The 25562-nt window shown below is 37.6% G+C and overlaps 1 protein-coding gene across 1 annotated transcript in view; it reads right to left on the bottom strand.

The window, feature by feature from the left end:
• Positions 1-8823: 8823 nt before the first annotated feature.
• The window catches only part of LOC146003974 (coiled-coil domain-containing protein 186-like), a 54207-nt gene continuing 37468 nt past the window's right edge, over positions 8824-25562 (bottom strand). The window contains exons 9-14 of the mRNA XM_083142507.1: positions 23784-23964; positions 20137-20376; positions 18008-18199; positions 16795-17007; positions 12855-13004; positions 8824-10664 (exon numbers count right to left, since the gene is read on the bottom strand). Coding sequence (XP_082998633.1) covers positions 10593-10664; positions 12855-13004; positions 16795-17007; positions 18008-18199; positions 20137-20376; positions 23784-23964 — 1048 coding nt within the window. The 3' untranslated portion in view covers positions 8824-10592. The remainder of the gene's footprint in view (positions 10665-12854; positions 13005-16794; positions 17008-18007; positions 18200-20136; positions 20377-23783; positions 23965-25562) is intronic.

The raw sequence follows: 25562 nt of genomic DNA, 5'->3' as shown, positions 1-25562 counted from the left end.
CTCTCGCACAATTTAAATTCTGTACAAGCTGCGTATTGTTTCAATGAAAAAATATTCCTGGACCGTATTTAAATTGATTCGGAAAAAAGGTTCCTGGACCGAATTGAAAAACTTTACAGATAAAAAGGTTATTTACCCTTGCTGCTTTTCTCTCCTGGACCGAAATTGAATTTATTTAAAATTCCTGGACCTTCAACACCCCTGGTTCGAACTCCTACCGAAATATATTTCTACATACGTGTCTGTCTGGGATACATATAGCTTTGACAAATTTTACCCCCTCCCCCCTGTTAATTATACTCTCATTCCCTTTTCGACGGCTAATTCAAGAAAGAGGGGTAACATGAATTCATCGGATAACTGGACTTTCTTCTACCCATTGCATTATGCATTGCTCACCAAGATCTGGCAACCATGATTGTATATGGATAAGAAGAAGGTGTTCCTTCACATCTTCCGTCAACTTTCCTGGAAACCTGTACAAGGGGGAAATTGTAAAGTGAAATGTGTGCCAGATTTGTAATGATAATAAGCCATTGCCCAACGTGTCCTACATCAAACAGAAATAGGGAAGTTCCTGTTATTTCCCCGTGTAGCAACGAGAAAGGTAACCAAACATAAAAGCAAACCGATAGTGCTCAAACTAAACAATGCTTCCCTGGGATAATGTAATGGGAAAGGGTGTCTACTTTTTTTCCCTCGTGTCCTTGTTGATATTTCTCAAAAGATTGTGAAATGTCATCCTTTATTCCGGAGAACTACATATGTATAACCTTGCGATCACAAAGGATTCTGCTGAACTTTTACACTGCCGTTTTTGCGAAGTTCGACTGATGAATGTTCTGGCGATGTGGTGGTCATCCGTCATGAGTGTCGGGAGGGGGGTCGAACGGGTACGTCGACCCCTCTGGAAATCGGCATCCTTCATTTCAAGTTATAAAAAAGCAGGAAGCTTATATTTTTTTTGTTAACAGAAATTAAGTTCATTTATATTCAGTGACGTGCGGTGACGTCGACACTTGGGGTAGCAATGACTGGCGATTCCAACGGGGGTTGGTGTGGGTTATAATCCCCCCCCCCTTTTAGGGTCCAGTATTCCTAAAAGAAGAACGTCAAAGACAGGAAAAATTACAAAATTAGGAAATCAAAAACGATTTGATTTGACTACCGAGCCAGAGATGCCGGGTTCGAATCTCAGCTTGGCAATGGGTGCTCTTTGTGTGTGTCCCTTCATCAATTTTATCGAATCGTCTTCGCGATTAGCCAAAAATGGCAGAAAGCGAAGTAAAATAAACCAAATCATACAATGAATGAATGATTTGATTTTTGTTACTTAGCGTCGCTTTTTTGACACATTTTGTTAATCACGAAGATGATACGACAAAATTAATGAAGGGACAAACACAAAGAACACCCATGTCCAGGTAGGGTTTCGAACCCGGAACTCCTGGTGTCGTAGCGCGCTGTGGTAACCACTCCCCCACGGTTGGTTGATTTGGTGTTTTAAGTCCACTTTATTCACAGAAAGGCTAATCGGGACTAGACCTATAGTCTAATGTGGGATCCGAACCACTATATGCCTCCACCGGGTACCGATCCAGGACCACTTGCACTCCTCCATGGAGGTCGGCCGACAACAAAGATTAGAGGAGGTGCTAACCATTCGGATACGTGGGTATCGGTAAAGCAAACGGCATTTTTCCTGAGTAGTAATTTTCAATTGAATTTTTGAAATACCATCTTTGTATATGATTAACGTTTTTTCAAAATTTTGGATTGCTTGATTTCCCTAATTTCCCAATCTCATTACTGAAGGATCCTGATTCGAGGCCTGGCCTGTTCACGAGTGTTTCTTTGCAACCACTCTTCACCCGTTTAATTTAATCAACGTTCATCGTCATGGCAGAAATTAGGTACAGCGATGGAAGAAGGGAAAAAAATACAAATAATTTCCTCACAGTGCATCTGCAGGGCACTGTGAAATCAGGAGCCTAGAATTCTCTGTTTATGATTTTATGATTGTCCCTCACGACTTTGATAAGCTCTCAGCTACTTATTGCGATTAAACCTATCCAGCTAGAAAAAGCGATGGAAGGTGGCAAAAATTCAATATATTAAAGGGAATAAACAGGTAACAAAACACACCTTTTTCTACTTTCTACAATGATGTTCATCTGGCTCTTCGAGTTCTGGGATACATTTTTCATTCCTAATTTTTTCATTATTCACTGCAGGCAGAGTACAACAAATAAGGAACAAGATTGCACGCTCCTCACGAATTCCGGCCTGAATTGTTCTTTGTGAGGTCCCTTCATCAATTTCATCATATCAACACTCATCCTCATTTTCGCGATAACCAAATGTGGCAGAAAAGCGAAGTAAAATAAACCAAACCAGCAACAACAATTAGAACGTGCGTTCTCTTGCCCAAATAATTGATTGATTGTTTATTTTACTTCGAGTTTTGTGCCTCTTGGCTATTTTGCGAAGATGGGGATGAATGATGAAATTGATGACTGAACAACAACCAAGCCCGAGCGGGATTCGAACCCGGTACCCTTGGCGTCGCAGCACGATGTGCTAACCACTCGGCCACAGGGCCCGGATCTTGCTCAAATAAGTACATCTGTGTTTGTGACTTTAGCTTACCCATTTTTTTATTGGAGGCCAAGAGATTAGTAATATTTAAATAAAACTACTAAAACGAGAGCAAGAGAGAGCGTAACCAAATATTTGTTATTTAATCATTATATATTCCATATTTGAAAAAAAAAAGCATAACATTTTTGTCTGCACATAAAGACTTCCAATTGCATAAATAATAAAATTACATCCCATATTATACATACATATTGTACAACGTGTAAAAAGTAGTGTAAATACAGAGAACATAAGTACTGCAGAAAAAATTCTCCTTAGTTCTTTAGAGGATTTACAAAGGAAGCGAAGGGAATCCAATACGCTATCTGTCCTATAGGAGATAGACTGGGAGACCTTAAAGCACGGGTTTTCAACCACTGGAGCAGGGGGGAGAGGGGGCAAGGGAGGTAGAGGCAGAAATCTTTCCTTTCCCTTCGGAAACCCGTTTCTACCTGAAACTGGTGAGGCGGAGGAAAAGCCCGCTAGGTTACCAGCTTCGCCCGCTGAACGCACCTAGGGACGAGAAGCGCATGAAAAAAAGTGTTGCATGTGAACTGTGGCTTCAACAATACAATAAATATTATGATTTGAAAATAATTAGAGATGTGAGATTGATTGATCTATCTCTGCTAGACTAGCTACTCCTCAGTGCATGTCACTGTTTATATTTAGTATTATAACAGAACAACCAAAGCAAAAACTTCATTAGATCGAAAAAAATAATAATAAAAAAGGCAGAAACCAGGTTTTATTTCCATATTCTACCATTTAATCCCAAAAAATAAATGGTCCCACTGTCTTCAAAATTCCCCCCCAAAAATTTCGTTTTAGGTCACACAACATAAATCTTATCAGTAAGACGTTTCCCCTAACTTTTTACAGCTCTTTCTTGAATGAAGTATGCAAAAGTTAATAACAAAATACAATGACTGTGAATTTCAGTACACTAACTGTATGAAATGTAGAAAAAAAAATAACAGTTGTGCTGGATATTCTCATTGGATTGAGTACTAAAGTATCCCTGTTTATATAATAATAATTTGGAGTAAAATTGATTTACATTAATTAATTTACATTATTTATTATTATATAATAATTGTATTTTTATTAGTTTTAATTCTACTATTTAAGCTTTATCATTGGCCCGACACCCTACCCCCTTGCAAAAATTTCTGGTCACATTGCATCAGGAAAATCGTCAGTGTTCTGGTAGAGTTTGATGTGCAGAATGTACCGAAATGTTGCATTGGATACCCCTTTACTGAAAATATTGGAGAGGATGAAAGGGATGGTTTAACGAGATTTTGGACATTTTTTTTATTACTTATGCATATTTTTATTAACGAAAAACTTCGTTTCATGCTTTGCAGTGCTGGTTTCCCGATAGTTCTTGATTGACGAGTGTCATCTAACCAAGTTAAACCCTTTATTGTCCGCTATTGGGACCGACACAACGCAAGAAGTCAAGCACAGCACTGCACTTCTGGCGATTTTGGCCGAAAAGGTTCGAATGGATGGTCGGTTAAATACAGTCTGACCATCCACATTTTGTTCTACAGTTTTCTGGCATGTACGCCAATGTAAAAGTTCGGCACAATTTTTAGACTGGCGTACAAGGCAGTAAACGATAGAGCAGACAAACACAACCCGGAATATTCAGCAAAGACGGCCAGGGAAATTGGCCAAACATGTATTTTGTTTACACGACGACGCCAGGCCCCATACATCTGCACAGACTAGGACAAAACTACAGGACAAATATCCTCCATACTCGCCGAAGCTAGCACCCTCTGATTACGCCTTGTTTGAAAGCATGAAAGAGTGAATACGCGACCAGAAATTCAGAGATGTGCATCCTTGTAGGAGGCTGTCTGCTGCTGGTGTCGTTCAACCCCAAAAGACTGGTTCCGTCGGGAACTTATGAAGCTTGCAGACAGATGGCGAGGCAGGGAAAGAATACATCCAGCACACTCAAAACCTGTAGTTTGTGCTAAGGACTCTTCATATCCACATCACGTGAGACTCATTCTTTTCCAACTGATCTAGCGCTTGATTGGTTGGTGTTTTAAGCCTACTTTATGCACAGTAAGGCGACTGGACCTACAGTCGAAAGTGGGATATCTGAACCACTATGTGCCTCCACCAGGTATCGAACCCGGAACCTCTTTGTTACAAGGCGACGACACTACCACCGTGCCATCGGGGAGGCCCTCTAGGACTTGGAAGTAGAAACGGAGAGGGACTGGTGAAGCCTTAAGGCTACCTACAGGGATGTTCCCATGGTTTACCTTGAAAGCATAGAGGGGGATGCTTTTATTGGCTGAGGGATACCATCCCTCCTCACTTTGAGCACTGATTATTAATTAATACAAATAGTTGTATTATTATAGTGAGAGGATAAATACAAATATTAAATGATGATGATGGGTTCTTGGGTTTGTAAACTCCCTTGTGTTTGAAATAGGAAACTGTTTATCATAAAGGACGGAAGTTCAAAATTTATACGGATCTTAAGGATTGCAGTGCCTAAAGAACAATAAGAATTGGAACAGTCGTTTGACCCGCTGGTCGCTTAAAATACAATCCTATCAATTCGAAATAGTCTATATAAAGGGAAAAGATAATTTCATTCCTGATACATTATCACGCTACCCTGTAAAATTGGAGACAATAATAGATATTTGGAGACAGATGTGCAACATTATCACATTAATCTTCTCTGGGAGGAAGATGAAGATAAGGAAGTGAGTGAATGGAAGCATGCTCAAGCCAATGATCCTTTGCGCTCTGAAACCATATTCCGATTGAAACAACCCAGCGAAGACGACGATTTGTCGGTAACTAGATTACGAAAATAATTTAAAATTCATCATGAATTACTATTTAGATGTTCGAGTGGCGAGTCACCACAATACAAGTTGTGTGTTCCTAGTTCGAAACGACAGCAGTTGTTACAAACAATTCATGATGATTCTGGTCATTTTGTCATGGGAAAGTGTTACAGACAGTTGCAGTCGAGATACTATTGGAAAAATATGAAAGCTGATGTTTCAAACTACATACAGGATTGCCTCTTGTGCGCTCAGAGCAAGCCTGACAAAATAGGGATATTGAAAGAGAAGTTTCATATCATGGACAAGAAACCTCATGAGATGCTTTCGGTTGATATTGGAAAATTACCTCCTCCTTCTGGTTATTATTATACACTCGTATACCTGCTCGTGAAGTAGAAATCCTAACTGGAGAGGGCTGCCATGAGCCAGGTTCAATTCCAAGGGTGAGTCACCTCTCAAGTGGTTCTTTTTTGCTTAAATGTCCCTACATGAAGCATCTTAATGTCAATGGACATTAAAAAAATGGGTGCTTGGGGCAAAGGATACAGGTGGTCAGAGCTGAACACATGACCTCCACAAATGGCCTATATTTTGTGTGGGTGGAAGTGGCGAAGATATAGTACAAGCAACGCAAGCACTGCTTGCACTATTAGAATATTATTTAATGTACTTAATGTTTTAGCCTTATTTAGTTTCCATCACACTCGATTTGGAAACATTTTACGGCCGCAAACTTCCTCAGCAGCTTTGTAGCAAGCACCAGCCTCAATGCTTGCGGCCGCTGTACGGTAAAACCAACGCACCCAAAGGATCATATGGTGACGTGCGAGATCTTGTTGGAGAATCGGGCCTCAACCTTAACAGAAGAGCTGAGCCTTCAGTGCTTCTCGGAAAACAACCGAAAGCAGGAGACATTGGCAGTAGCCAATGTGTGTCTTCATGCACACGTAAACGAGATCGCAAGGATAATATCAATTATAAATCATAAAATTACTGAAATAAATTATCATCATTGCTCTAAGTTCCATATATGTCACTTAAATTACAAAATTATTTTGTATTTCGCAAATTTTAAAATGCGTCAAAAATTTGACAGGTTGGGTGTGAAAGATGGTAAGGGCGAGTCTTTGTGTTTCTGGGAAGAGGAATGTCTGCAGTCTGCACCCAGCTCAAATTACATCACGAGTGTTGACAGCTACCATTAAGTCACTAGTGTTGGCAACTGTCAAATTATTTACACGGTAATTCAAATGAACTGTTTAACAAATTTTAAAAGTAAATTCAATAAATTGATGGATTTTGAATATAACTTTTTGGTGAATAAAAAACCTAAAGAAAGAACTATCGTCTGATATTTGTAAACAGCAAGAAAGTAAATTGTACACATTGCAGACATGAGAACATTTTGTATTATTATGGTATTTTATTACTTGAATATTACATGCATACTCTTTCTATTGTAATGATTCAGTTTCCACAGCGTAATTGTATCTCCAAATTGATATATATTCGCTCTCGTGAGCAATAAAATTAAGGAAATGAGTCGGTATCACTTTCTGTTGTCTCGGAGCCTTTCAAAGTGATCATGTTTGGATGCTTTGTAGTTGGGGAAAGAATTTGCGAGGAAGCGAGTGTTTGTGCCGTGAATTAATTGAAACTAACATAAATTTGATACGGCGAAGTGTGGGTGTTTTACCGTTTGTTTGAGATATGCTGATCAGAGCTGGCCTACAGTTTAAATTGGGATCTGAACTATCGTGCAATGTGTCTCAACCGGGTATCGAAACCGTGACCCATTGACTACAAGGTGATGATGTCACCATTATGCCATCGGGGAGGCCTGAGAGGTGTATTATTTTGCAATTTAAATTGAGGGGGAGGGGTATGAGACACTTCCAGGAGTTCGGAATTTATTATGGTGAGTAAATCATCCATGCATGTGTTTCTGGGCTTGGATGGAGATTTTAATGTTTATATTCTCTGTGTCAGAGGCACTTACTTAAATTACATGGGGGGGGGGGGGGGGGCTGTTTGGAAGCAACAATATTTTATATATGTAAATATATATAATCGCTGTCCCTCTGTGTGAATTGGGGGCGGGGTAGCATAAAGTGCTTCCCCCCAAAGGGAACAAAGTTCCTCTGCGACTCCGAATGAGGTTATTAGAGTGCACACAAATTCTCAATTACAATCACGTCATGGAGCGTAAAATAATCAAACGAGTGTCAACGTTTTGTCATCGTTTGCACACATTAAAAAATTAATGTGCAAATAAGGTTAGTCAATAAATAGGGAACATTAGTTTGTAAGGTGTTTATGAAAAATGTTACTGGGAAATTTGAAAGTAAATGTGACGATTGCGAAGACTGGAATAATTTTATTACAGACACTATTATATTTTGACAAATCCAGTATTTTTTTTGGTTTTGTTTTGTTTATGAAACTAACTGAGCCAATGAGGCTACATAACTCTTACCTTCACCCCTTTCCTTCCGGCATGCCATTGTACTATATATGCATTATTGAACTGAACATCGCTTGCCTCCGTCAGTCCACGCTTCGCTACTGGTAAGGTCACTACAGTACAGCTAAACACCACATTATCCCACTTAACCAAGTTCTTTACAATATTCACTTTGAATGTTAAAATAACACTACAAAGTAAACCTGAACAGAAATTAACAGTTGGAAAGGGTATCATTAGCTTTTAGATAATACAGGGTGGCAAAAAAAAGGTAACCAAAACATAATACAACGGTTCTAAATTTCAGTTACTTTTTTTGTGGTCACCCTGTACTTGTCACATATTGATTAATGGTTCACAAATTCTTCTTTTTTTTAAATTGTAAAATTTTTAGTAAAATTTAGTAATATCTGTATTAATCTTAGTATATTTCAAACACAGCCCAAAAATTGCAACAAGAAAGTGGCAAATCCCAATACCCACTTACTGGAGTAGAGTTCTACATGAAAATAGTTCAAAATATGACTCCTTTCCCCATAGTATTTAGTAAATTTTGTAAATAAAATTTGTACTGTAACTACTGATAATAACCAGTGAATCAAACTGAAGTATAGTCTGTCTGCAACAAATTTAGAATTCCTGGTGCCCTTATTTTTATTTGTTCAAAAACCTACTTTTAATGAGTTACAAAAAAAAAAGGTTATTTCCTAGAAACAATACATTTCCCCGACATTTCCAGGAAAAAGTAAATGCCCTGATTTTTCCATAATTTTGAGACTTGTAGACATTTTAAATATTCTGTAACAAAATTTGATTTCCGTCATGCTATTAATAGCATATAAAGTACATTACTAAGATGGTCTGCAACTATCGAAAAAGGAACACTAACTTTCATAAATAATTTTTGTATTTGAACAACATACAATGAATATACACAGACTATATACATGTTCCAGAATGTAGTAGTAACAAATAACAGCATCTGTGGCCTCACCATTAAATGCTGCGTTAGCACCATCCCCTAGAATTTTCTAGTTTCAACAACAGGCTCATGCCTTGCTTAAGTGGCTGTTGGGAAAGGAAGTAACATACAAGGGAAATGTTCACAATCTCACTTGTCAGGAGATAAACTATTTTCAACATCCTTCATTAATACTAACTCTTCCATTTTGTACAACATGATTGCCTCAAGCTATAACATGCACTCATAAAAACATTACAGTCATCAAATCATCACTTAATACACAATATAAGTCACAGTTTCATAGATAACAAACATACAGAATTAAATATCAATAAGAGGAAAGAAAAGTTGGAAAATAATTAAGGACAGGAGAAATAAAGCTGTTAAAGCTATACTTAATAGGAAGCAAAATTGCCAAAATGAATTATATGAAGGACCAATTTCTGAGTTATTAGAATACGAACAATGGCAACTTATAAATGGATAATACTGTAAATATGCTGGTTTGAAACCATCAATTTCTTCTTAAGTACAAATATTTCAATGCATTATGCCGTTAAGTACTATTGATAATTAAAAGTACTAAATACTATGGAATGTAAGGCATGCACCCGAACTATAGAGAGAACAATTTCTTAACTAAATTCCTTTCACATCTGTATGTATTTAAAGAAACATTTTGATTCGTAAATTTATAAAACGGAAGACCGTTCAATGCTATATCCAAGGCTCTTTAAAAGAACATTTCATACACAATCAAATTTAAAATTTATAACCATGTTCTAACACTTTTGAGGTAAGTGATATTCAATTTATTAAGGCAACAAGTGGCAGAACTTAACAAAGAAGCATATTGTAACAATTCGCTATGCCAAAATAAAATAAAAAATCATTTATTAGAAATTGAGAGCACATTACATTTTCTTTCTGACTTCGAGATTAAAAACAACTGCTTCATACTTCAAACAATCCTTTCTTGCTGGAATAACTTTAAATTTTTAAATAAATTCTAAAATTGAAAAAGCATTTTCATTCCTTTGTTCGGGGGAACAAATTCTTTGCAGCTCTTTTACTGGAGAAGAGCTGGGAACTAAAACTGTCCTATTACCAAGAAGTAATTGTTAAGGGTAAGAAAAACAAGTCTGCTCCATAGAAGAATAATTTTAAGTACATACAACAAGTTTGTATTGTATCCTTTACCAGTATGTTACCATGGCGTGACACCAGACCATGGTAAGATATATTATTTTGCCATTTTTTTGCAATAATTCATAAATATTACACAAAATACATTCATGTCACAGCATAACATTTACATTTCCACCGTTAGGACACATTTACGAGTAAACTTTTTACATTGTACACTATTTTTAAAGCATTCTCCCCTTTCATTCAAGACAGAATCACGTCTGTCCGAGACTTGATATTCTGCTGATATGTACACTTGCATCTACTTGTAGGGAACACACCCACCCGGCTATAGGAAGACTCATGTTTCACTCACTGATAGCAAATAAATAAAAATGCAAACAAGTCATGCACATTTCATCTTCATGAAACACACTGCATTTGCTTCGCAAAGCAAATTCTTCTTTTGGGGGAAAAGAAAAATGCCACCACAGAACGGAATGCATACAGATTCACTGGAAACTCTTTGTAGTTATGCAGTGAACTATCTTGCGAGTATGGACTAGGATTCAACACCATGATTTCTTTCCTTACTTAGCTTGGCGATTTCCATGCCGAGTGTGTCCATGTTTTCCTATTAAAAAGAAAAAAAACACGCTAAAATCAATGCTATTTTGTAGGGATGTGCCGAAGGCGATTACAGATGTATGAAAATCGGCAGAAATTGACATATCGGCATCAGCAGAAATCTGATATTTAAACCGGTACAGATTATACTAGAGTTTACCTTCTAATTAAGTTTAATATTTTAATTTTTGTAAGATTTATTGAAAATTAGGTTATGATTCTTCATCATTTGTAGAGTTTTTGTAATACAATTATTGCAAACTCTCATTCAGAGGTTCAACCTACCTCAAAATCAGAAATAAAACAGTACATTGCTGAACCAACCAAAATGAGTATCCAAACCTCAAAGTGGTGAGAGAATACTTGCTGCATCAGTATTAAGTGAATGAGTGTTCAGTGTTGTTGGACAGATTTTTTGATAAGAGAAGTAGGTTACTTTCAGAAGTGCTTCAAAAACTCATGTTTCTGAAGTTGAATCTGCCAGCAATAAATTTACATTAAGAACAGGAATTCATTTTGCATTTCAGAGAACTGCTTGTGTACTAATGTCAAATCTCTTGAAAATCTGTGTTCTTCTTAAAGGTTCACATAACCACTTTTTATAGATGCAAATGTTCATTTGCATATCTTGAGAATAGATATGTATATACATATGATATGCAATAGAAATGTACTTAGCAAAATTATTCTTGTCATGCTGAAAATAACATCCCATTTCTGTTGCATAATCTTATGTATTGGAATCGGTCAAATATCGGTATCGGTTCCAAAAATTATTGGTGAATACATCGGCATCGGTAAATTTTCAGCTTCGTCACATCCCTACTATTTTGTATTGTGTTTGCATTGTTTGTAAAGTAAAAAAAAAATGCTATTTTTATATTCCATATAAGATATGACTGCATTTTAGCTGCTTCTTTTAAATATCAAAGGTTTTCAGTTCATCTACCGGTATATTCTGTTTGTTTGTGATGTGTTCAGATCACAGAATACATCAGGCACAGATGAGATGGTTCGGACACATGAAGAGGATGGACGCAGAAATACTACCAGTAAAAACTTCCACTGCACAAGGAGTGGGAATAAGGCCAAGGGGGAGACCAAGATGTCGGTGGAAATTGCAGATAGCGGAGAGCGTTAGGAGAAGAGGACAAGATTGGAACACCGTGAAAAAAGAGGAATGGTGGAAAACCAGAAGAAAATGGAGAGGCTTCACTTCTATGCTGACCCAGCCAGACGCAGCAAACGGCAAAGGATGATGATGATTACAATTAATATTAACACATTTTATTTAGCTAGGTGAGCTATTGAAAATTGCTATTTTTTGCAATTGTAAGTACGTACTTAATTCTATATATTGAGTAAAATAGTCTGTACATATATTTCCTAGGGCTGAGGTGATAGCACTTTGATGCAGATACTCGCACGGATTCCCACAGATACAGATTCTTGAAAATTGTAATAATTAAAAGTTGTTCAGAATATTAATTAATATTCATGTGTAAGTATTCCACTAATTATATGCATTAATTTACCATATTTTATAATTTAAAATATTCAAGAATTATATCAGAATATTAAATTATATGTTTTGTAATCACACAAAATTCAGTTTTTCACACAAAAATGGTGCAAAATACAAATAAACTTCAAATTCTACAGAGCCCGTCAAATTGCCGGAAAGTATCGGTCAGTTTCAATACATCACCATCGGCTCAGCCCTAATATGTACATATCCAACACTTTTTAGTGCATATAAATCTATTCTCTGATGATTACATGAGACTGAAACCAAAGTTATGAAACAAAGCTGGAAAGAACATGTCAAATGTAATTATAAGAATTTGCCAAAGAATACTAACTTGAGAAACATTTACATCTAAAATAATCTACTGCTGTAATACTTTATCATGTTTGATCCAAACTGTTGTTTTGCCTACGCTAGCAATCGATCAACAGTTGCTATACAAATATAAATAAAATTAGAGAAACATTATCTGCTGGACAATTGGACAATGAGGGATGAAACGAACAATGAGCAGTGTTTATGTACACAGTGTTGCCACTCAATAGCTTAAATTTCCAGCAGTAAGTAACTATAACTCAGTTACTTCATGAACCAAGTAACCATAACTAACTCAGTTCCTTTAAAAAGTAAATTTACGAACACTGATTATACTTTTATGATTGTACTCACTTTTAAGGTAATGTTCTTTAACAGTGTATCCTCTAGCACAGCTTGCAACTTCCTGTTTATCTCTAGGGAAAGTTCAAGGGTCATGGCATCATCCACAGCCCTTGATCCATAAACAGAAGCCATGATTCCTCCATGTTTAGCTAATTCAGCCTGGAAATGGAACATTAGAAACGTGAGATATCTGATACAACTAATCAACAGTCAGCATAATAATGAACGATCACTAAATTGAACTTTGTATAAAGTGGAATTCAAATTTTACATTACCAGACTTCACCTTCGCCACAGTGTATAAGTTCTTTAACCAGTCCCCTGAAAAAATGTTAATTGATGTTACACTGTTTCGATGTCTCTTAAGAGATGATTGTAAACTAAGTTATCTTACTTATCTGAAATTTAGAAATTTCGTATTTCTACGTTGCACAATTTAATGGTTAACTCCTATTAATTTTAAAGACTCTTTGTCTTCATTCACTAAGGGTACGGCATTTAACCATTAAATTGTGCAAATACGAAATTTCTAAATTTCACGTAAGCAATTTTAAACCAAGTTTACCGCATCCATCATGAATAAGTTATATTGTGTATATAGTCAGTGTATTAACTCTTTCACTACTGCAAGCAACTTCAGTCAACTTTTTCAATATGAGTAATTTACGGAAAGAAACTGCAGTCAATTTAACACTTATAGTGCTAATCACGTATATACGGAGTTCCCAAACTTCTCTAGTATGCTGATCACGTATATATACGGAGTTGAATTCAAAATTTATTTCAACGGTCATTTGCCGTACAATTACGGAGTTACTAGATGGTGGGCAAATGCTCATAACGGTTCTGTTCACGTCGTTGTCTGACAGCGATATGCTTGCTTCCCTTTTCTACAGTACCGGCGATTAGGGGGGGGAGGCCAGTTGCCCCCCAATTTTCGCCACTTTTGCCCCCGCACTATGCTAAATCTCATCTACAAAGGGAAATATACTGTCTTCCCCCCCCCCCCTTAGTTTTGGGACCCAATTGCCACCACTGCATGTCATATATCTCGTCAACTTTTTATTTTTAGTACATTTCATATCATTTACGATGAAACGTCCAAGGTAGCCATGTGATTATAATGGATCATATCAAAATAAAGAGGAAGAAACAAACTTTTCAACAGTGTATGATACATAGATTTTACATTTTTAGTTTTTGAGATATGATTTTTTAAAAAGTAGTGAAAATGGTCAGCATTCTTGGGACGGAAAGCGACTTAGAGGTCAGCACTGTATATTCTCGTTGCTGCTGGTCGAGCGAAGAAATATTATCAGAACATGCTGCCATCTAGTGTCTGACATTTGAACTATTTTCCAAAGAAATAACTCACTTTTGAGAAACGTGGACCACCATGTGTATGTAAACAACAATGGTAACAATGTTCATTTACCAGTCAGTGGTGTGCCCACGATTTTTGAAAGGAAAAGGGTACGAATACTTTTTTAAGAGTCAGCCCTCATTCTGCAATCTCCTCCTGAATTTGACGTTCTTTTTTTTAGGAATACCAGGAAGGATAATGAGTGTCCCCTACCAACATCTCCCTTTGACGCGTCACTGTTTCCACTTCAATGACAATCTAACAGCAAGGGAGATTCCTGGATATGGACCTTTGTTCAAAGAATACCGGTAGAATTCGTATCAGTACATTAGAATACTTTTTTACAAATTTATGCAATTCTGAAAATTTTCCCAAAAACTATGCAGGCAGAGATATATCAGCGTGCCAAAATCTGGCAGTGAAAGAGTTAAAGAGTTTTATATATAAAAAAATAATAGTTTCATTTCTGCCTGCAGAACCTACCTTTGATTTTCTCCTTCCAACTGAGGGCACAGACTTGGAAATAAACAAATACACATGTAAGGTCCTGTTTAATAGTATGTACCCTGCACAAAAATCTTGTTACATATTAAAACAAGGCACCACGAAAAGAGTATACAAAGTCTATACACTGGATACAATTAGGACTTCATATACAACATGTGCACGTTATTGATACTTTCCACAAAAAATTATCCCTGTCTCTCTAATGTAACCATGGGTGGAGTTTGAGCTTTTGCTTGGGGGGGGGGGGGGGCAGACTCTGGGAGAAGCATATGATGTACCTGAGGGTTATTGGATATCCCCGAGTTTATAAGGGGTCCGGAGGCCTTCCCCCGAAAATTTTTTTTTAAAAAAAAAAACAACTTAAAAACACTGAGTTTTAGGCCTTTTAGATTTGAAAATTTTAAATTTCCTCGCTTAAGTAAACAAATATTAATTAGTATATTGGTTGTCGGTGGCTCAGTGGGTAACGCGTCTGACTACCATGCTAAAGGTCCTGGGTTCGATCCCCGGCCGGTTCAAATCCGGGAACTTTTCTAACTATGGAAGCAGCCCCGGCACCTACCCAGCGTCGAATAACATGGATACCTGGGGGAAACCCTGGGGGGTAAAGGTGGTCAGGGGCGTGATGCTGATCACATCACCCCCACTCACGACCGGATCAAAAAAGTGTGGGGCGTTACCCCCACACCCCATATACGCCTTCATGGCATGGTGCTATGCACAGGGGAGCACTTTACTTTGTTTACTTTATTGGTTGTCGGTTTTATAAGAAGAAAAACAGTACGATTATTGCATTTTGCATTTCATTATTTTTTTATTGATACAATACTCATATTACTTTTAAAAAGTTACGGAACAATAGTAAGCTTCAGAAATTTTAGAAAAATTAAATTGAAAAGTTCTTTTGATGCCTCAGCAGTAACTGTTGACTCAACACAAAGTCATTTTACGTTTTTCTATCTTCAAACTGTACGCATCAATCAAATTGTCTGAGACCCGCTATTGCAGTGCAATTACCACACATGCCATCATGCCAAAAGTCAAGATTTGCTGTATGGCTTCATAACAAAAATGTAGTAACTGAACTTAATCATGTGTTATTTTTTTAGTCTTCTTTAAGTTGGGGAGGGGGCCAGCCCCCCCCCCCCCCTGAACTCCACCTATGAATGTAACGTTTTGCAATTTCTTCAATTAATTTAGTCTTTTCTCAAGATGGGTGAACATTTTTCCAATGCTGGGAGGTGGTTTATAGACAACAGTTAACAGAAAGTACAAATATTTTACTTTTTATAATATATTCAGTGGTGATGCGAACAATTGAATTTTTGATGGAAACAAAACATGTGAAATAACATATTGTAATGTTCATTGTTCATGTTTTTGAAATGTGTAAGGTGAATTTTCCTACCATTCATTGTCACAAAATGATGTGAAATGAACTGCAAAATGCAAATTAAACTCTTATAAACATGATATTTAGGGTTTATTTACTGACACAAAACTTTCTGAAATATCCTGAGTGTTATGCAAATTGATTAGTTCTGTTGTAAATATGCGAGAAACAAAAATTGACTCCTTTTTGCATGAATAAACTTAATACTCTGATAACTACATTAAATGTGCTATTAGAAAGCAAATGCTTACTGTATTTTGTGTATTAAGTATGGATTTTAAATCACATTTAGGATTACATTCACCATTTTAACACTGAAATGCCATTTTATGTACTAATTTTGATTCCAAAATGCATCCAGTTTTTGTACTGAAATCTTGATACTTTATTCACCATAAATATGTAGCTGTAGTTATATGATAAAGATAATAATTTGTGGTGCAACAGCCCTTGAGAGCCAAGGCCCTATCCTCACTCCCACATGCCTCCACAGAGGTGGGCAGTCATCCAATCAGTTATGGGGTGATGTGTGGTGAGCATGACGAATCCCCAGTCATCTTTGTAGGTTTTATCAGACCAGGTTAGGCTACTCATTCGTAGCTACCCAATTTCCTCACCCCGTAGCCAAAGCCTGAAGACTTGGATGACAAACACAGTGTAGGATATCTAGTTACATGATGTCCTACCTTATTTTTATCCATGATTTCTGAAGAAAGAGCGCCAGGCTCTTCCTTTATCACATATCCTTGAATGATTCGAGTCTTCTTTTGAAGTTCTCGGACTAGTTGTCGAACATGCTCCTCCAGAAATTCTATCTTTTCTGTCTTGCGTGCATTGGCTCGCTGCAATTTCACTATTCGCTCTATAAGCATCTGTCTGTCTGGTTCTATCATTTGAACCTACAAAATGAAACAGAGAAGCGTCAAAATATAGCAACTACTTTTAGCATCTTTGCCATAATATACATATCTTTAGAGAGGTATGGTGGCGTAAGTGGGCCATCAAAAACACTGACAAGATTTCTGTTCGTACATTCTGGCAACCTTTTTTCCCACGGTCAAATTTCTAACAAATTTTAAAGTTTCCTTTATGAATTGAGGTGGTGTTTTAAGTCCACTTTATGCACAGTAAGGCTAATCGGGACTGGACCTACAGTTTAAAGTGGGATCCGAACCACTTGTGCCTCCACCGAGTATCGAACCCGGGACCCCTTGATTACAAGGCGAGAACGCTACCACTGCGCCATCGGGGAGGCCCCTTTCCTTTATGAAGGTGGTACTTTTATGCCACCATGTTAGGCATGGGTGGTGTAAGTGAACAATTAATATATTCTATCTTGAATCAGTTAAACTACAAAAGCAGCATTACTAAATTACCTTGAAAGATCTTGTGCAACAACTTTTTGCACAGGTCTAAATTATACTGGAAATTATGCAAAGTTTTAAGTTTCTATTTATTTTGCACCAGTATTATGTGAAAAAACTGGATTTTGTGATTACATATTTTAATATTCTCACAATTTTTTGGAAAATTTAAAGCAAAAGTCTGGTAAATTGGTGCATTGCAAGTGGAGTGCAATATTTAAACACTAACATTAATCAATAATTTGAACAAATATTAAGTATTCATTTTCAAGTGTCGATATCTGTATCAGTGTAAATCAGCAAGAGCATTGATATAGGTATTAGTTCTAGGTGGTGTTGGTTCAGCAATAGTAACAATTTAAAATAACTTTGAAACACTTTGAAATAACTTCCGTTGCAACAACAAAATATAAATTTTAAAGTATTATTTTAAAATATTCATAACTTCACATAAAGCTGTGGGTCTACAGGTAGGTGTCTCATCTACTCTAGCTGGAGCATATAACACTATGATGTCAGCACATACATAACTTACCTGATTACTAACTGAAGGGTGTAATGAAGAGTTTGTGCTTCTGTTGCCAGATTCTGAAGCTGCATGGTTGTCCAGCACATTCAGCGAGGTACAAGAACTGGCTCTTGAACCTTGACCAAGGGAATTGTTGCTGCTGGTTGACTCGTACATCTCCAACCTCTTTCGACACATATTTAGTTCCCTCGTCAGTTCCTAAGTTACAACAGAAAAGATCGTCACATTTGGCCAATTATGAAAATTGAGTTTTTTTTAAAATCATCAAATCTCCGAGACCTTTATACAAACATTTCTTTACTTCTCAGAAACATATCCTAAACACTGAATCAATTTATATATTTGTGCACAAATAGGCATACACAGAGGTAGACAAAACTAAAAATAGTTCAGGTGCCAGCCCCTTTGTCAGGAGCCAGCATTTATTTTAGTGTCTTTATTTTGCAAAGATGGGCTAACAAAGCAACGAATGAAAGATAATTAATTCTTGTGCTGAAGTGGTCTTCTTAAAGAAGGATCAACTGGTAACATCATTAATAACTATTCAATACATTCTAATTTATGGTCGACTTACCATATTGCTGCAGATTTTAAAATTTGGCTAACAATAGTGCAAAAATTTATAAACATGATTTGTATTTATGATTCTGATTTATTGACATGACTATTTGTAGTGACATTTACATGATGTAGTGATATATACATGTTCATTTTAAAATTTAAAATGTGCACCGGTGGCTCAGTCGGTAACGCGTCTGACTACCATGCTAAAGGTCCTGGGTTCGATCCCCGGCCGGTTCAAATCTGGGAACTTTTCTAACGTTGGAAGCGGCCTTGGCACCCACCCAGCGTCGAATGACATGGATACTTGGGGGAAACCCTGGGGGGGTAAAGGCAGTTAGAGGCGTGATGCTGATCACATCATCCCCACTCATGACCGGATCAAGAAAGTGTGGGGTGTTACCCCCACACCCCCTATACGCCTTCATGGAATGGTGCTAAGCACAGGGAGCACTTTACCTTTTTATATTTTTTTTTAGCTCATGTCTCATCACTAGAAAAAGGATTTTTGGTTTGTGTTTCATGTAAACAGCACCCGTGCATTTAAATTCTATGAGACCTAAAATGCCTAAATGAAGCAGAAATTCCTATACATTCCTAAAAGCCCTGTTTGTACCAGAAAAATGCCTTTTAAATCTCTGATGCAAGTTTACTAAGTTTATTAAGAACGATCCTTAATTTCCACCACAAAGGCTTGAAACCTTTAACCAATCAGAGCGGCATAAGATGCAGTGCAAAAGTAAGGGGTGTGTCAGTCTTAGACCTTCCTCTGAGCAAATTTCCTCCATCTTCCAGCCTGCATCAGAAAAAGGAAAAATGGGGAGCGACACTGAATGAGGCATTTTCTGTTGTTGAAGGATTTAAGGGACAGTAGGTGTAGTATACCAAAGATGTAGGCTGTTTTGGGACTGAATTCTAGCTACAAAGTCATTCAATTCTTCAAGCATCGCCACCACTATTCTTGGTCTCCACCAGCGTAAGAGTACCGGAAGATTCCAAGAACCTGCTCATCTGATTGTTTCCGAGTGCCTGCTGTGACGAGTAGGAAAGGCAACACAGCAAGTGACCAATCGTGTTACCCATTTCCCACAGAGACGCAACAGACTGGTTGAAAGAGATAGCTTCACAATGGAAACTACAACCATCCTGGTATGGCGGCTGTCCATTGAGGAGAGAAGACCACAGTGAACCAGCAGCAGTTCCATTTATGAAGTTTGCACCAATAACTTCCTGCAGCATAGAGAGAGGTTTCTCCATGTACTAGCACCTACTCGTAATGACCAGAAGAAATTCACATTGAAGAGCATATGGTGATGCAGTGCTTCAAAATATGATGTTTTTGTATTGGACAAATTGTATCTTTCTAATAATCAAAGAATATAATTCATTGCACTAAAAATAGTGACCTTTTGTATACAAATTGCATCTTAAACTAGTTTTTCATGAAATTATTATGAATTAATTTATTACAAGCATCTAAAGTCCTAAAATAGAGTTTATAACATCCTAAATCCCTCAGGATCTGTTTCCTACTCATGACAACAGCTATTTGCAAAGCCACATTTACAACTTACCTTCACCGTGGTTGTCTGTTTCCTGCGGAGCACCTGATTCTCTCCTTGAAGGTCCTCCAGTTGCTGGGACAGGCGATCGGCTCGCTGCGTTCTCTCTGCCAGATGGCGTGCAAGCAGTTGGCTCTCCTCCTGCCTCTGCTTCTTCTCCTGTTCGAGCTCGGCGGTCAATGCTGCAATCTTCCCCTTGAGTTCCGTGATGCAGTGTTGCAGCGGGCCTTGTTCACTTTCCAACTGCTGAGCCTGCATGGATACAATGCTCAAATTTTTTAGCAAATGTCTTTTATTGCCACAGTCATCATGATAAATGTACTTGTAATGGTAAAATGGTCAATGCCAACATATCAACTATCAGACATCAGGGTTTAGGTATAGATAAAATAATACACATACATTAAAATGGAAAGTTCCCGCGGTGGAGACTTCAATGTGACATGGATTTCGATCAGCATTTTAACATTTAGACATGAAACTTGCACTGGGTATTAACTGTCTACGTGGAATTTTTTTAAACATTAAACAAGAAAATCATCCGCTACATGAACATTCAGAATGTGGTGATTTAAATGTATTGCTCAAAAACCTAACCTACATAACTTATCCACCTTTCTGTACCATAAATTTCAACTCTTCTTTTTCTTCTGGACATTGAATTGAACTGACTGAATAACATAGCCAGATGTAGTACACACCTGATACTGCCCTCTGACATGACCAATGTTGCCAGTACACCTCATAATTTTTAAAAACACACTTTTAAATGAGTATTCCATAATTAGGGAATGGATATCTAGGTCCATACTTATTTTTCCTATGTTCTAGATGTATGCTATTTAGTAGGGACACAAATTTATGGTTAAAAAAAACTGAGGAGCGGTAAATAAAATGTTAGATCAGCGGTGGAAAAAAAAAATTGGCACACTTTTTCATCATGAGAGGAAACAACATACAAAGAGCTATAAATTGATAAACTACTTCATTTTTATATACTGTACACATACACAAGTACTTAGATTTCAACTGCAATTGCCAGTAGCGGCAATTGGGTGGGACAAGGCTTAGTATTTAGAGGCCATAGTGCAGGGGCAAAGAAAGCTAGCAAGTGCAATGAAACTGGAAGTTGAGTAGACATTCGGGGGAAGAAAGTAATGCAGCTTGAGAGGGATCGAAGTTTTCGAACTGAGATTATGTGCATGGGAAATCCCAATTTGCAGCGTCCACCTAATGTGATCGATGATAAAACGTTCTTCAGGTGCAAGTGGTATGAAACTTTAGGCAAACGTTTCGTTACAAATCGACAGTTTGCGCGCACAACCTCGATTGCCGGTTTTGCATGTTTTCTACTTAATTTGATGATATTTGATGGTTATTTCGCAAGAAAGCATTCATTTCTTGGAAAAGCACACATTTCGCATTACTTCGCGAATAAAACTCATGCATATTTCATCATTGGGGGTGTAGTTACGTGCAGAATGTTCAAAATTGCATCTTTGTTTCACATTTCACGATTTCGCGCATCGCGAAAATTCAATGTCCCTACTATTTAGATATATTTGAGTTTCATGTATGCTGCACCTCTCTACTGAAATTCTATAGGACCTAAAATGCCTAAATGAATTATAAATTCCTCTAAATGACGTGAAAAATGCATTTTAAACCTTTCACGTAAGTATAAAAATAACTTTTATTAAGAATGAGCCTTAATTTCACCACAAAGGTTTGAGACCCTTGAACGAATCCAAGCAGCAAGAAGTAATGCAACACCGGGGGTGTCAGCGTCTGTGACTGGTTGAGGCACTCTCCATTGTTAAATGCTGTACTTCCCAGGCAATTACAGAAACCATACGTGTAGTACACCAAACAGAATCCTAGCTACAAAATCATTCAGTTGTTAAAACAGGGCCAGCATTATTCCTGGCCTCCAACAGTGTAAGAGCGAGGGAAGATTCCAAGAATACCTCTGTCTAATTGGCTGTTTCTTGTGCCTGCTGTGACGAGTAGCTAAGGCAACCCTGCCAAGTGACCAATCATGTCATGTTGCCTATTTCCCACATTGAAACCACAGAAGTTAGGTAAAAGGGGGGAGGGGTGTGTGATGGAAACTTCAACTGCCCTAGTATAGAGGCTGTTCATCAATGAGAGAAAACCACTTCGAACCTGCCTGCAGTTTGAGTTTTGAGGTTGAGTTCTTTGAGTCAACTTTATGCACAGATAGACTAATCGGGACTGGAACCACAATTTAAAGTGGGATCTGAACCAATATGTGCCTCTAACTGATATCAAAATTACGACATCTTTGTTACAAGGTGATGACGTTATCACTACACCTTGAGGAGTCCCAAACCTGCCTTGGGAATCAGCAGCAGTTGCATTTATGATGTTTCCACCAATAACTTCCTGCAGCGTGGAGAGAAGGTTCTCCATGTACAAGCACCTACTCATGAACAATTGGAAGAACTTCACCACAGAGAACATTAAAAAGCATATGGTGGTACAGTGCTTTCAAATATGATAAATATTTTGTATTGGACAAACTGTCTCTTTCTATAATCAAAGAATAGTATTCATTGCACTGATCATAGTGCCTTTTTGTATATAAACTGCATCTAAAACTAGTTATCTCTTCAAATTATTATTAATTAATAATTGATGCTATTAATTTATTATAAGCACCTTTAAGTCCTACATCCCTCTTTTTTAGCACCTAAAAATCAGTTCCCTAGCCATGATTAACCCCATAAAATAATCTGTAATGCATAAAATGTTGAAAAATTATTGTTCTTTTATCAATTTGATAAATAACCAGACAGACCATAGATACACACCAAAAATTTTTGCAAGCAACTCCACAGCTGCCTTTTATCCACGTTCATCTTTGCTTCATAGAAAAATATTTTTACACCTTATTAACTTTTTCCACACACTGAACATTCATGTAGAGCATGATTTTCTTGTTTAATGTTTAAAAACTATCCACATAGGCAAAGTTAATACCCAGTGCAAGTTTCAGATCCTATTGTTTTCTTGTACAAAAGTTACATACTTTCAAAGTCTCAGCTGCGTGACTTTTCCGACATTGGAAATTCCTAATGTATGCTACCTGAAAAATCGTTGTACATCCTCCATGAAGAACCTAACAAACTAAAAACAAAATATTTGTTGTGACTTTTAGTCTTTATACTACAGTGGTGCCTCATGTGAATACCATTCACATGATCAACTCCTCATGCTTCATTATCTTATAGGCACACAGGGCACTGTACTATAAACACAAGCAGTGACATGGCTACAATTCATGTAAAAAACGATTGTTATAAATGCAATAAAAGAAAGATGGACCAAAGTGTTAAACCAGTTTGATGCATAGCATTGCTACCACAGACAGAAATCTAACATGTGAACAAACTGCTAGCAACTCAGGGGCCAGTTGACAAAAAATATTGTTGTGGTTCTTTTGATATTCCCTGCTATTTGTTTACAATGTTTTGTGATTTTGGAGAGGGCCCAGGAATGGATTCAGTAACCTATGGGAAACAGCATTCCACATAGTGTATAATTCTCATAATGAATGCCATCCTGGAATGGATGGCATTTGTTATGTGAGGCACCACAGTACTAAAATAAAGTTTTGACACAATTTGATGAATTACCTTTGCCTCAGTAGCTGAGAACTCAGACTGCAGTCTAACATTCTTCTCAGTCAATTTCTGAGTGAAGTCAAGAAGTTCTGCTTCTCTTTCCCTGCATGCAGACATATCCTGTTGCAGTTCTGCATTGTTCTGTCTCAGACGCTCTACTTCAATCTGGCTTGCGCTCAGCTTCTCTTGTTCACTAATACAAGAAAAAAACTTATGAAGAATAGACTTTTGTAAGAAAATACTTTATTCATGATGGATACGGTAAACACGGTTTAAAATTACTTATGTGAAATGTAGAAATTTCCCACTTCCGGGTTGCACCATTTAATGGTTAAATCCTATTAATTTCGAAGATCCTCTGTCTTCATTCACAAACAGGTACGGCGTTTGAAGTGGAGATGACACCGCGTCACTGCTTTCTTTCTTCCCAGGTGGTGGTAGTTGCAATTTCTCCCGTTCAGCGGCGCTGGCGTGTGCTTCCTGTTGTCAGGTGGCGCTTCTGGGTGGTGGTTGGGGCTGGGCCATGCTGCTCGGCATGGTGCAGTTCCTGTTCCCCACAAGATTGGAGGGGGTCGAGTATGCACACCCCATCTTTTCTCTTTCTGGTCAGGGATCTTTTTGAGGACGAGGTGCCAAGTCGGATGTGCCTGTCCATTGTCCAGGTTCAGTGTTGGTTTCTGTTGGATGATAGCATGGGTTTCTTTGACAGTGTTTTCTATGACTGAGCCGGTTGGGTGAAGCATGGATATGGAGGAGATGGTGTGGTTAGTGGAGTGGAGGTGTTGAGAAAGGCCTGATTTTGGTGTGTCTTTTTTGGCATCTTTTACGTGTTCATTAAGCCATTTTTGGACAGTGCAGATGGTTCTGCTAATGTAGGTGCTGTGGCATTGGCATGTGGCCTTGTAGACACCAGGAGATGCAAGTTTGGGTAGGTAGTATCTCTTGAAATTGGATAGTGCTCTTCCAATTTGGGATATAGGTTTTGTGTGCCACTTGGATGTTGAAGGGTTTGAAGGCCTTGGCAAATTTGCCAGATGGTGGGGTGGTATGGAAAAGTGATCCATTTGGGTTTGGGATTTTGGTTTGGGTTATCTGTGTCTCGTGGGTGTCTGAGCTGGGCTTCTGCTTTCGCACACCATATGGATATCTGGCATTCGGTGTAACCGTTGTTTAGTCCTATTGCAGTTACGCATGTTATTTCATCATGGAGGTCGTCTTCTGTGCAGCTGTGTGTGAAGGCTCTACTGTAGAATTTCATCCATACTCCAGCTTTCTGTTTTGGTGGGTGGTTGGATTTGGCATGGATGTACTGGGTGTCCGAACCTGGTTTCCTGTATACAGACGTGATGAACTTGTCTTGGTGTCGTTGGATGCTTTGGTCGAGAAAGTTGAGGTGGCCATTTTCTTCCTTTCAATGGTGAAATTTATGTTAGGGTGTATGTTGTTGAGGGCAGTTAGGAGATGATTTAGGTCCTTAACTATTAAATTGTGCAACGTGGAAAGTGTGAAATTTCTACATTTGACGTAAGTAAAATACTTTACTATTACAAAACATGCACATTTATTATTTGTACGCTTGATTCAAAAGCATGCTTAAAAAAATGTACATAGTACATCAAATATACTATTCTTATCAATGAGCCTTATAAATGGATATTTTTAAAGGTATTTCTACAATGCTGGAGAAAATTGCATACAATTTTATTACATTAAGTAGTTCAAAATATTCAAATCACAATTACAAGTATTATTAATTTCAATTGTTACAACTAAGGTGGTTAAGGGGAAATT

The sequence above is a fragment of the Lepisma saccharinum genome, chromosome 21 (assembly GCF_977018435.1).
Source record: "Lepisma saccharinum chromosome 21, izLepSacc3.1, whole genome shotgun sequence".
Classification (NCBI taxonomy): Eukaryota; Metazoa; Arthropoda; class Insecta; order Zygentoma; family Lepismatidae; genus Lepisma; species Lepisma saccharinum.
This window is presented reverse-complemented; position numbering and strand designations above follow the sequence as displayed.